General features: G+C 42.2%; 1 protein-coding gene across 2 annotated transcripts; it reads right to left on the minus strand.

Moving 5' to 3' along the window:
• Positions 1-3462: 3462 nt before the first annotated feature.
• LOC121394222 lies at positions 3463-13141 on the minus strand. 2 transcript variants are annotated; one of them, XR_005961566.1, is made up of 2 exons: positions 12542-13141; positions 3463-3703 (listed from the first exon to the last, which is right to left on the minus strand). XR_005961566.1 is itself a non-coding variant. In XM_041564577.1 (2 exons), exon 2 carries the CDS (start codon positions 9554-9556, stop codon positions 8426-8428), a length of 1131 nt encoding a protein of 376 aa, XP_041420511.1. In that variant the 5' UTR covers positions 9557-9932; positions 12542-13141; the 3' UTR covers positions 7836-8425. The 2 variants fall into 2 exon arrangements, 1 of the variants encoding a protein (XP_041420511.1); XM_041564577.1 differs by lacking the exon at positions 3463-3703 and adding an exon at positions 7836-9932.
• Positions 13142-13357: the final 216 nt, after the last annotated feature.

The raw sequence follows: 13357 nt of genomic DNA on the forward strand, positions 1-13357 counted from the left end.
GCCTGTTCTTGACTACTCTGCATTCTGTATCCTGACCCTTGCCTGCCTACGACAACTCTTCCAGCTTAACCCCTTGATTGACAACCCGGTTTGACCGTTGCCTGCCTGGCGATTCTGATATCTGCCTGCCTCGACCCAGCCTGTCTGACCATCCTTCTGCCTAATCCTTTTGTACCGTGACCTTTGGCCCAAAAGACTTTGCTAACAGCCGTGCCCCTTTGCCAGCCAGAACATCTCGCCTTGTACCCCTCGTTAAGTCCAAGTGGCACCCAAGTAAGCTGAGGGCTCCTCCCGAAGCCCAACAGTGGTCAAACTACTGGTGAAGCCAAACCGAGACCAGCGTGCTTGGCACTTGTTCTGGTATTGGGTGCCGGTCGTGACAGGTATAGGAATGATTAAAAGTGATCTCAGCTACTGCCCACTGACTCGAGTATAAGCCGAGGTAGACTTTTCAGCACATTTTGGATGCTGAAAAAATCGGCTTATACTCGAGTATATACGGTAATCTCCTTGCGAGTTCCTGGTGCTTCTGTGCTGATATAGATTCTGTTATTCTGTGATTTGACTAACTGTTGTGACCCCTGCCTGCTTCTGATGATCCTGACCCTGCCTGGTAACCGACTCCTCTATTCTGTATTCTGTCTGATTGATCTCCTGGTTTGACCCTTGCCTGTTTGACTCCGCTTGTACTCTGCCTGCCCTGATCCGGCCTGATCTGACTTTGCTTTCTGTCTACGCCTTGTACTGCGACCTTCTGCCCAAAAGACTTCGGCTTTACCATTGTGCCCCTTTGCTTGTTCATAACCCTTCGTTTTGCACATCTCTTAATAAGACCTGGCGACATCCGATTAGCCGAGGGCTCCTCCTGAGGTGAAAGGCGGCTGTTAATGGCGGAAGCAAGAGCCGAGAACAGGGTGCTTAGCATCGGTTCTGAATTTAGGGTGCCAACCGTGACATTATAACGGGTCAGAATGGAAGACGAAGGTCACACTGCTGCTGCTCCTTCTACCACTGAAGCGCGCCTCACTACTCTGCTACAGTGCATAGAGGACCAAGAGCGAAAGCAAGATTATCTGATGCAAGGCTTTCATAATCTGACTCGCAGACTGGACGCTCCGCAACAGTCGCCAAGTCCAGTAGTTTCACCTCCTGTTGCCGTCCAAGTGGGTTCTCATGCCGCGATGGGTAATATTCATAAGACCCATGAACCCAAAATTTCTTTCTCTGAAAAATTTAGTGGGGATAGAACCAAATTTTTTGTCTTTCAGGAGGCATCCAAACTACCTGAGTTTTTTCCCTCACTCCTTCACTACTGGGGAGGAAAAGGTGAGATTTGTAATGACCCTATTACAGGGTGACCCTCAAATTTGGGCCCGATGATTATTCTCCTTTGACCCTGCCCGTTTTTTCCCTTGAAACCTTCTTTAACACCATGGCGATACTTTACGATGGATACACAAACAGGAGGACGGCACTCCGGTAAAAAAACAGGTTTTTATTGCTGGGTACTGTAGGAATACATAGGCCTATGTATTCCTACAGTACCCAGCAATAAAAAACTGTTTTTTTACCGGAGTGCCGTCCTCCTGTTCGTGTATCAATTGTTGGCAGTGGGGATGCTGCGGACTGAGCACCCGACACTATAGGGGAGTAGCTAAGAGGCGGTGAGTTTGAAGCGGTCCTAATTGGTTTTGTGGAGATACTTTACGATGACCCGGATCGTGCATCATCTGCCGATACCGCGATTGGTAATGCAGATCAGGATGCAGAGGTGTATTGCACTGAGTTCAGCCAGTGGGCTGTAGAAACTGGTTGGAACGACATGGCTCTTCCTAGCCAATTCCGGATAGGTCTCTCTGATAATGTCAAGGACAGCTTAGTAAACTACCCTCTGTCTACTAATTTGGATGATTTAATGTCTCTTGCCATCCAAGTAGATAGAAGACAGAGGGAGAGAAGGGGTGAGAAGGGTCCTTTCCTACTGGGTTTGCTAATGTTAAGCCATCTAACCCCTCTGTGCCTCTACCTCAGGAGGAACCCATGCAATTGGGCATAACTCTATAACTCCTGAGGAAAAGGCCCGCAGGCGGTCTCAGGGTCTATGTTTTTACTGTGGGGGGAAAGGTCTTTTTCTCAACCAGTGTCCTCAGAGGCTGGGAAACTTCAAAGCCTAAATGGAGAAGGGGAGCTCCATTTGGGTCGAGAAGTTTCCTCTCCCAATTTTTCCTCTAGGATCATGGTACCTGTTTAGTTAACCTGGCCTACGGGTTCTATTAAGGTTTCTCCTTTTGTGGATTCTGGGGCGGCGGGAAATTTTGTGGATGCTGCCTTCGCAGTAAGGTTTAATAATCCTCTAATACCCCTTATTCTTCCCATGAGAATCTTAGCCGTAGACAAAAGCTGTGGCATTGTCCATGTGCACCAACAACTTGCACTCTGAGGAGTTATCCTTCTATGTTATTGAGGGTTCTTCATCTTCTCCTCTAATTTTAGGTTTACCTTGGTAACAGGTACATAACCCACATATTGACTAGGTAACTGGAGATTCTTCAATGGGGTTTAAAATGTACGGGCTCCTGCATAAGTGTTCCAATCAATTGGTGGCAGTGACATCCTTAGTGGTATATATTGACGATATTCTAGTTTTTTTCCTCTAACTTGGATGATCATCAGAAACATGTCCGGGAGGTTTTGCTCAGGTTAAGGAAGAATAATTTATTTGCAAAACTGGAGAAATGCACCTTTGAGGTTTCTTCTGTCCAATTTTTGGGGTTCAATATCTCCGGTAAGGGTCTAGAAATGGATCCCAGGAAAGTTAAGGCCATATTGGAATGGGCTCAGCCTCTTTCCTTATGTGCAACCCAAAGGTTCTTAGGTTTTGCTAACTATTATCGTCAATTTATTAAAAAACTTTTCTTTGGTGGTGTCTCCAATTACGGATCTAACCAAAAAGGATCCAAGTATGTGGCCTCTCGAGGCTATTCAAGCCTTTGAATTCCTTAACCCATGAAGTGCCAGCAGAATTTCACATTTTGGTTACGCGAAATGCCAGCCATTTTTAAACATTTTGTACTTGTTCAGATTAACAAGGTTTTATTGTAGGAAAGCCTCCATGAAACTAGGAAAATTATGTATTATTTTTTTCGTTGCAAATTGGGCTTCGAGATGCAAGTGGAATTTTGTGACTTTTCTGGAGATTTAATGTGTATTTTGGGTGAAATATGTAAAAAAAAATGTTAAAAAATTGTGTATATCGTGAGTTTTTTTCCACAGAAAATTTAATTTTACGTGCATTTTTTTTTGTGTTTGTAAAAGGCCCGATTTTTTGTTGCATTTTTTGATTTTTCTAAAATGCAAACTTAGACGCAGGATCAAATGTAAATCTGACAAAATAACACTGTTATGCTATAACTACAGACAATTTGAAAGACAAACTTCTCCTGAATAAAACAATACCCCATATGTATGGATACACATAGAGACGCAGCCCCCAAACACCCCAAAACAGGAGCAACGCATAAGGGCAATTGCAGTTGATCTGGGGGCTGCGCTCTATGTGTACTACTTGCAGTTTTTCAGTCTAAGCACCCCCAAACCATTTATGTCCAATATGTACACTTCTTCAGCTATTCAAAGATGCCATTCTCGCTTTTCCACATGTAGAATTGTGTCCGCAGTCTTTCTTAGAAGTCAGCGATTTGGTCTGAAATAAAGGGGAAAAAAGAGTTTCTCCCTAAGTTTCCATGGCAACTAAAAAAAAACTTGCTCTATGACAATCTGCAAGTTCCCCTGAATAGAATGATACCCCATATGTATGGATACACATAGAGACGCAGTCCCCAAACACCCCAAAACAGGAGCAATGCATATTGGCAATTGCAGTTGAAAATCTGGGGGCTCTATGTGTACTACTTGCAGTTTTTCAGTGTAAACACCCCAAAACTGTGAAATAACTCCCACAAACCATATATATATATACGAAAAGTACACTTCTTCTACATATATATATGTATGTGTATATATATATATATATATATATATATATATATATATATATATATATATATATATATATATATATATATATGTGTTAATACAGGTATAAATAAGAAAAAATGTGAACTAAAATAAGTAAAGGACAAGTTAAATAAGTGTAGTAATAAGTATGGCATGTGATCAAAGTACTATTCCTATTCAGAGAGCCACTGCAACTTGTCTAACCTAAAAACTGCATAAATATTCAATTTGTGCAACAAGTACAAAAAAATTGATTGTTCCAACCACAAATTTTTAGAAAAAAAATTCTGTATGCCTACACTATAAACAAATCTAAATGGAAGACCATAGTGTTCGGCCACCCTGTGCTCAAAAACCTTTACTATACAAGAAAACTGAAGACATGCTACCCACAAATCCAGAGATGCCTAAATCTACAAAAACAAATGCAAATGTTGCCTAGAAATACAGACAAAACTATAGATAAATGCGCTGATAGAGGAGCTTCTGAGGTGCCAGTAAAAAAAAAGACTTGTGGCATCAGCATTAGAGATGCACATCATCCCACGTATTCATCATGCACCACAAGTTCTATTGTGCGCCCTCTCGACCAACCAGCACCTCAATTTGCTATAGCACCAGTGCAATACAAGTGCTATCCATAACACTACAAGTGGCCTAAAGCACCATAGCTCAACACAAAAGCTGAATGCATAGACTAAGAACAAACCTACATACAATTGTTTTTACTGCTACACTGCACAAAAAAAGCTCACCATGTGCCAAATTCGACACCATAAATCATAGAGCACTACTATACAGAAAAAAAACTGCCAACTTTTGTCTCGTCAAACTTTTTTTTTTATATCTTTTATTAGGAGTTGGAGGAATTTGTGCAGTGAAATGCTTACCCACCATTTGGGCAACATTGTCATTGCCAGGCATATCTGGAACCTCCTGTTCATCACCAAACAAAAGGGCAGGGAGCACTTGCAGCAGATAATTGTATAATGGCAATTTTGGGCCTGGTACTGCCGCCTTGTAAACGACATAGGGATTATAAAGGGCCATTTGAATCATGTAAATTGTTGCTTTTTTGTACCAGGCCCTGTTTTTTCTGGTGGCGTCACAGTAAGTTTGGTCTGTTTTATCGACGCCACCCATATGCTTTCTATATTCTTTACAACAGAGTGGCTTTGATTTTGCGGGCTTGCCACGTCTGTGTTCGACAACTACACTCTCATTGTGGATTGTAGTACGCATACAAACTTTTTTGATGTCTGCAAATTTTAGCGCCAGGAGCTCATCACTTCTAAGAACATGTACTTGTCCACGTTTTAATTTTTTTTGCACCAGTTCCTTGGGCAGTCCTTTGCGGTTTTGCCACAGGCTGGGGTGTCCAACAAGTAAAGGGTTCTAAATAAGGGGATGCTTGCGTAAAAGTTATCCACGTATAAGTGGTAACCTTGGCCCAACAGTGGAGATATGAGCTCCCAGACAATTTTACCACTGGCAGTCAAATCAAGGGGACAACCGGGGGGGGGGTCCAAATTAGTGTCCTTTCCCTCATAGAACATGAAAGAACTAGGATAGCCCGTGCTGCTTTTGCAGAGTTTGTAAAATTTCACCCCATAGCGAGAAAGCTTACTAGGGATGTATTGGCAAAATCTTAGGCGCCCTTTGAAGAGCAAAAGGGACTCGTCCACACAGATATTTTGGGAGGGGGTGTAGACCGAAGCGCTGAGACAGGTTATCTATAAGGGGCCTCAATTTGTAAAGCCGGTCGTGATCGGGCTCATTAGGGGGAACAGCCGCTGCATTGTCGCTAAAATGAAGAAACCTCAGTAAAATTTGGTAACGGTTTCTTGGCATAACGGCTGAAAAAAGAGGGATGGAAAGGACTGTAGTGGTATCCCAGTATGAAGCTAAGGTGTTGCGTTCTACGAGTCCAATTGCCAATGTGAGCGCCAGGAATCTTTTGATTTCATTTACAGTAGTGGAATACCAAGCCTGGGCTCATGAATACCCTGGTAAAGGGTGGCTGGCAAGATACTGCTCAACGCATAAATTTGTATAATGGACCATGTCCTGTAGGATGGCCTTTGTAATAAAAAGATTGAAGAAACCTATGATTTGAAAGTTAGTGGTGTCCACCTTGACGCCCACGACTGCAGTGAATTCCCCCATTCACATTTCAGGGGCATAATTACAGGAAGGCCACACAGCCGCTCCAACTGCTGCATCATCACTGCCCTCACCCAGTAGCGATCCTAGAGGGGGCGGGCCCTGGTGTGTGACGCACAGCTGGGCCCCGCCCCCCTCCGTATGGCCGCATTTGGCCGCACGGACTGCCGGGGGGCCCTGCTCCCCCGGTAGTTCTGCGACTGCCCTCACCCTCTTCTACCTCCATGGGTGCATCTGGCACACTGCCACCAGCCTCTGCCTCTGCTTCTTCAGCAGTAAGCGTTCCACCACTACTAGCCTCTGCACTACTATCACCAACCTCTGATTCCTCAGTAGAGTCATCAGATGGGACATACTCAGAATTGGAATTGCTATATTCTACTGAGCTGGAGTCATCACAATACCTAGCTGCTTCTGCAGCGGTATAAAACAGTTTGGCCATTGTGCCAGAAATTTACAGACAACCGCAAAGCTATGAATCAAAAGGCAAGTCAAACAACTAAAAAAAAAGCTAATTCTACGTTCTGTGGCACTTAAAGGGTTAAGAAGGAATTTGTGTCTGCTCCCAATCTCTGTCACCCTGATACTACTCTTCCTTTTATTGTAGAGGTTGATGCCTCAGAAGTTGGGCCAGGTGCAGTCCTTTCTCAAAGGCATCCGATAACCAACAAGGTTCATCCATGTGCATTTTTCTCTAGAAAATTTTCCACTGCCAAAGCCAATTATGACATAAGTAATAGAGAACTGTTGGCTATCAAATGGGCCTTTTTGGAATTGCGACACCTGTTGGAGGGGGCTAAACATACTATAACAGTCTTTATTGACCACAAAAACTTGTTATACATCAAATCTCCTAAACTGTTGAATCCTAGGCAGGCTAGATGGGCTTTATTTTTTACTCAGTTTAATTTCTCTCTCAATTACAGGCCTGGTTCCAAAAACACTAAGGCTAATGCACTCTCTAGGAGTTTTGAGTCTAACCTGTCTAAGCCTAGTGAGTGTATTCCCATCAGTCTGAGTGAGTTGATTGTGGCAGCTCTGGGATCAGACCTTGCTACACTATTATCCTCAGTTCAATCGTCTGCCCCTGTAGATACTCCTTCCGGGAGGTTATTTGTACCTGAGGGCTTAAGGGAACAGGTTCTGGGTGAGGTTCATAATTCAAAAATGGCGGGACATCCTGGTATCTCTAAAACGGTGTCTTTATTGTCCAGTGATGTGTGGTGGCCTTCATTTAAATGTCAAAAATTTTGTTCATTCTTGCCCTGTTTGTCAAAGCCTTCTATGAATCTGTCACAGGGATTGCTACGGCCATTACCTATTCCTGACAGACCCTGGTCCCATCTGTCTATGGATTTTATTGTTGACCTTCCTTCATCTCAAGGGAAAACTGTGATTTGGGTGGTGGTGGATAGGTTTAGCAAAATGAGACATTCATTTCCCTCCCACACCTCCCATCTGCTAAGACGTTGGCTGAATTACTTATTTCTAATATTTTCAAATTATACGGTCAATATTGTTTCTGATAGAGGGGTACAGTTTGTTTCTAAATTTTGTCGAGCATTCTGCTCTTTGGTTGGGATTGACTTGTCTTTCTCTACTGCATATCACCCCCAAACCAATTGTCAAACTGAAAGGGTTAATCAGTCCCTTGAACAATTCTTAAGGTGTTATGTATCTGACAACCAATCCTCATAGGCTGAACTATTACCATGGGCAGAATTTGCTTACAATAATGCTACTCATGCTTCTATTGGTTAATCTCCGTTTTTTGTTATTAATGGTTTACATCCCAAAGCATTTTCTTTATCTGGTTCATTATCCTCTGTCAATTCTTATGTCAAACAATTTGCCAAGATCTGGTCTGGGGTGCACGACTCTCTCTCTCTAGCTATGGCTAGTCTCATAGAGAGGCACCCAAATATCAGGTGGGAGAGTTTGGTTATCCACAAAGAACATCAAACTTAAGGTTCCCTCACTCAAATTGGGACCCAGGTTTATTGGTCCATATCCCATTACTGAAATAATCAATCCTTCTTCTGTTCATCTCAAACTACCAGATCATTTTAAGATCTCTAATTCTATTTATGTTACTCTGTTAAAAGCAGCCACACAGGCGCTCCAACAGTCTTTTCCTCCCCCAGTGTTGGTAGGTCAGCCTGAATTCGTAATCCAAGAACTCCTTGACTCTCGATTTGTGCGGGGTAAATTACAGTATTTAGTACATTGGAAGGGTTATGGCCCTTTAGGAAAATTCTTGGGTTCCTGTTTGTGATGTTAGGGCTGATTGTCTCAGGAAACAATTCCACCTTAAGTTTCCTGAGAGACCTGGGGGTCCGGTGGCCCCAACTCGAGGGGGGTAATGTAACAACCTACCTCCCTGGTGGTCCAGTGGTGTGGCGGGGATGCCCTCCTCGCCATCTTGCCTCCTCTGTATGCGCCGGTAACTAGGGCATGCACGGCACGTCTCTTCTGTATTTGTTGGCGCATGCGCGCTGGCATGTTGACCCCAGTGCGCAATGGCGTGAAGTTTGAAAATATTTAAAGGGTCATTATACAAGTTCTCACTGCCCGTTATAGGTAATCTCCTTGCGAGTTCCTGGTGCTTCTGTGCTGATATAGCTTCTGTTATTCGACTACCTGTTGTGACCCCTGCCTGCTTCTGACGATCCTGACTTCTGAAATCTTGACCCTGCCTGGTAACAGACTCCTCTATTCCGTATTCCGTCTGATTGATCTCCTGGTTTGGCCCTTGCCTGTTTGACTCTGCTTGCACTCTACCTGCCCCGATCCGGCCTGATCTGACTTCACCTTGTACTGCGACCTTCTGCCCAAAAGACTTCTGCTTTACCGTTGTGCTCCTTTGCTTTTTCAGAACCCTTTGCTTTGCACTTCTCTTAATAAGACCTGGCCAAAGGCGGCTGTTAAAGGCGGAAGCAAGAGCCGAGAACAGGGTGCTTAGCATCGGTTTTGAATTGAGGGTGCCAACCGTGAAAGTATCTGCCTGCTTGCCCCTCAATACGCGCCAACCAATCGGTTTCCCGGTCTGCCTGAAGGATCGCTCTAAAAGTTTGCCAGGACTAAAAGGAGGGCTCGATCTACCAGTGGCAGCAGGGAGGAGCAATGGAAAGAAGGAAGCCAGAGTGGAGCAGCAGGAGATCGAAGGGCCAGCGAACCGCACTACAGACAGTAAGAGAGACATCAGCATGCCAGAATCAGCGCAACCTGTGGCTTTTTTAGGAGATTGTGGACAGACCAGTAGGGATCCAGGAAGGCCACCCATCGCGGCAAAGGGAGGTGCACCGGTAAAAACACAAACGCAGGGGCTGCAGGACAAGGCAAATAAGAGAGCCTGTTCTTTAATCTCTCCTCTCATCAGCTGATGACCGCAGAGGAATCGCTACTGCAAAGGGGCTTAGGATTTGTCCCAACGGTGAGTGGCACTCCTTTTCTACATACTGTAGATAATTATAAGTTTTCAAGACATTTGCGCCTAAAGAAGCAGTTTGAGCAGAAAGGGGTACCTAAAGTGGGGGGTCAACTGCCATACTGGGAGCGGGGGCAGGAGGGGTCATTGGCACTATGGATCCTATCCGCAGCAAATTTAAAATCAGAAGCACATATGACCCTGTCAGTAACAACGTTATCATTCAGTCAGCACTCACCAACATATAGTTTTGATAACTGCAGGTGCCCATGTCTCGTGGTCCACTCTCCACTTCAATTATAATACTCCAATGTATAACACAGCACTGCTAGAGAGGAATTTTGAATAAAAAGCCTTTATCAGAACATATGGCTTCTGATCAGGAACGTACAACGTTTCTGGCCTAATCTCGGCCCTGTCAGTAACAACTCCTCAATCAAAACCTTAATGCTTAATTTGGATATGACTGCTTGGTATCGGGCAAATCACAAATGGTGGGACAACTTATCAGTGGCTGAGAGAGAAGCTGTGCGCTACTTAAAATGCAATAAGGATTAGAAGCTGTTATACTTGAATATAGTTATTATAAAGAGGAACATTTGTCACAATTAAATAATGGAGACTGTTATGGCAAATTGACATTTGATCCAACAGATAGATTCCAGGAGTAATTAAGAGGAATGTTGGATAATGCTGTAAAAAATGGTTGGATCTCGCCAGATATGTTTGACTATTTTTTGCCTATGTACCCTGTCAGACCTGTGATATACAGTGGTGTGAAAAACTATTTGCCCCCTTCCTGATTTCTTATTCTTTTGCATGTTTGTCACACAAAATTTTTCTGATCATCAAACACATTTAACTATTAGTCAAAGTTAACACAAGTAAACACAAAATGCAGTTTTTAAATGAGGGTTTTTATTATTTAGGGAGAAAAGAAATCCAAACCTGTGTGAAAAAGTAATTGCCCCCTGAACCTAATAACTGGTTGGGCCACCCTTAGCAGCAATAACTGCAATCAAGCGTTTGCGATAACTTGCAACGAGTCTTTTACAGCGCTCTGGAGGAATTTTGGCCCACTCATCTTTGCAGAATTGTTGTAATTCAGCTTTATTTGAGGGTTTTCTAGCATGAACCGCCTTTTTAAGGTCATGCCACAACATCTCAATAGGATTCAGGTCAGGACTTTGACTAGGCCACTCCAAAGTCTTCATTTTGTTTTTCTTCAGCCATTCAGAGGTGGATTTGCTGGTGTGTTTTGGGTCATTGTCCTGCTGCAGCACCCAAGATCGCTTCAGCTTGAGTTGACGAACAGATGGCCGGACATTCTCCTTCAGGATTTTTTGGTAGACAGTAGAATTCATGGTTCCATCTATCACAGCAAGTCTTCCAGGTCCTGAAGCAGCAAAACAACCCCAGACCATCACACTACCACCACCATATTTTACTGTTGGTATGATGTTCTTTTTCTGAAATGCTGTGTTACTTTTACGCCAGATGTAACGGGACGCGCACCTTCCAAAAAGTTCAACTTTTGTCTCCTCGGTCCACAAGGTATTTTCCCAAAAGTCTTGGCAATCATTGAGATGTTTTTTAGCAAAATTGAGACGAGCCTTAATGTTCTTTTTGCTTAAAAGTGGTTTGCGCCTTGGAAATCTGCCATGCAGGCCGTTTTTGCCCAGTCTCTTTCTTATGGTGGAGTCGTGAACACTGACCTTTATTGAGGCAAGTGAGGCCTGCAGTTCTTTAGATGTTGTCCTGGGGTCCTTTGTGGCCTCTCGGATGAGTTGTCTCTGCGCTCTTGGGGTAATTTTGGTCGGCCGGCCACTCCTGGGAAGGTTCACCACTGTTTCCATGTTTTTGCCATTTGTGGATAATGGCTCTCACTGTGGTTCGCTGGAGTCCCAAAGCTTTAGAAATGGCTTTATAACCTTTGAAATTGAACTCAGGTGTGATAAACCACAGTTAAGTTATTTTTTAACAAGGGGGGCAATCACTTTTTCACACAGGCCTTTGTAGATTTGGAGTTTTTTTTCTCCCTTAATAACGTAAACCTTCATTTAAAAACTGCATTTTGTGTTCAATTATGTTATCTTTGACTAATAGTTAAATGTGTTTGATGAGCAGAAACAGTTAAGTGTGACAAACATGCAAAAGAATAAGAAATCAGGAAGGGGCAAATAGTTTTTCACACCACTGTATACCTTACTCAAGATACACAAAAGTCTATCCAGACCACCAGGCAGACCCATAATATCTTCTAATGGGTCCCTCAATGAGGGTATAGCAGAATATTTAGATTCATTACTCCAAACCTGTATACAGCAAATGGGTAGTTACCTGAGAGATACAAACTAATTCTTGAAATTAATACAAAGTATTGATTTACCAGTATCATAATTAGTACTGGTCACTATGGATGTACAAAGCCTTTATACCTGCATTCAACATGAAGCCGGTATGAGTGAATTGCTAATTAACAATGCTTTGTATACAGGACCACCAATTGAATTTACACTGTCATTGCAGAGATTCATATTATATAAAAATGACTTCAAATTTGAAAATCAATTCTTCATATAACGCACAGGGACCGCGATGGGTTCAAGGGTGGCTCCTCCCTATGAAAATGCATATATGTATAAATATGAAAATTAGATACATTTGGCACACCCCTTGTTCAGGCAATATGGCGCCTTCCACAGGCGCTATATCGACAATCTGTTTTTTCTGTGGTTTGGATCAGTAATTGAATTGGAAAATTTTGTAAATAAATTGAATGCAATGGAATTTCCAGTGAGGTTTACTCTATAATATGGTGTTATCTGAACAAAATGGTGCAAGCAAAAGTAACAATAGAATCAATGATATGTACTATATAAGCCAATATGGGTTATCAAGTTATATGCGGCATTATGCCAATCGAGCATGTACCTGTGAAAGCTTGAGGTGGTGATTTCAATAGGGCCCTACTCCAAAGGATTCATGAATTAGACTGCGTGGCACCCAATGGGTTAAACGGACAATTGGTCTTAAGCTGCTTCTTGTAGTAAAATCATGAAACATGAAAAGGTAGACATGAAATGACAACATAATGAATAATTAAATTGTTTATATAAGTTTTACATTATACATTATGATACTGTGTATCTGTCGTTTCTGTTAACAGAGTATGTAATTAATTTCACAGGTTGCACAAGAAATTTTTTTTTATTGAATGGACTTTTTCACTAATGAATAATCACTTCACTCACTCAACAGGGACACCTCATGGTGAGAAAATATATCACATGGTTGTTTAATTAATGATTAATTTAGTGCAATGTGGATTTGTATGATGTCTAGATTGGCATTATTGCTGAATTAGGAGGGGCTATATGTATTTAAATGATCACAACACACTCTTGTATTTTGTCCCTGATAAGGGCCCCAGTGTGGGTAGAAACATTGGATGCACAAGTTTGTGGAATAAACACTGATATTTCACTGATTATGGAGTACGGGTCCTTTTGAACTAGACATAATGCATTGACCCTGCCTAAGTTCTTATATATATATATATATATATATATATATATATATATGTATATATATATGTATGTATATATATATGTATATATATATATATATGTATGTGTATATATATATATATATATATATATATATATATATATATATATATATATATATATTATATATATATATATACACACTACAGTCTGGTCATTTCCCTATGGGTCCAGACTGTAA

The sequence above is a fragment of the Xenopus laevis genome, chromosome 5S (genome assembly GCF_017654675.1).
Source record: "Xenopus laevis strain J_2021 chromosome 5S, Xenopus_laevis_v10.1, whole genome shotgun sequence".
Classification (NCBI taxonomy): Eukaryota; Metazoa; Chordata; class Amphibia; order Anura; family Pipidae; genus Xenopus; species Xenopus laevis.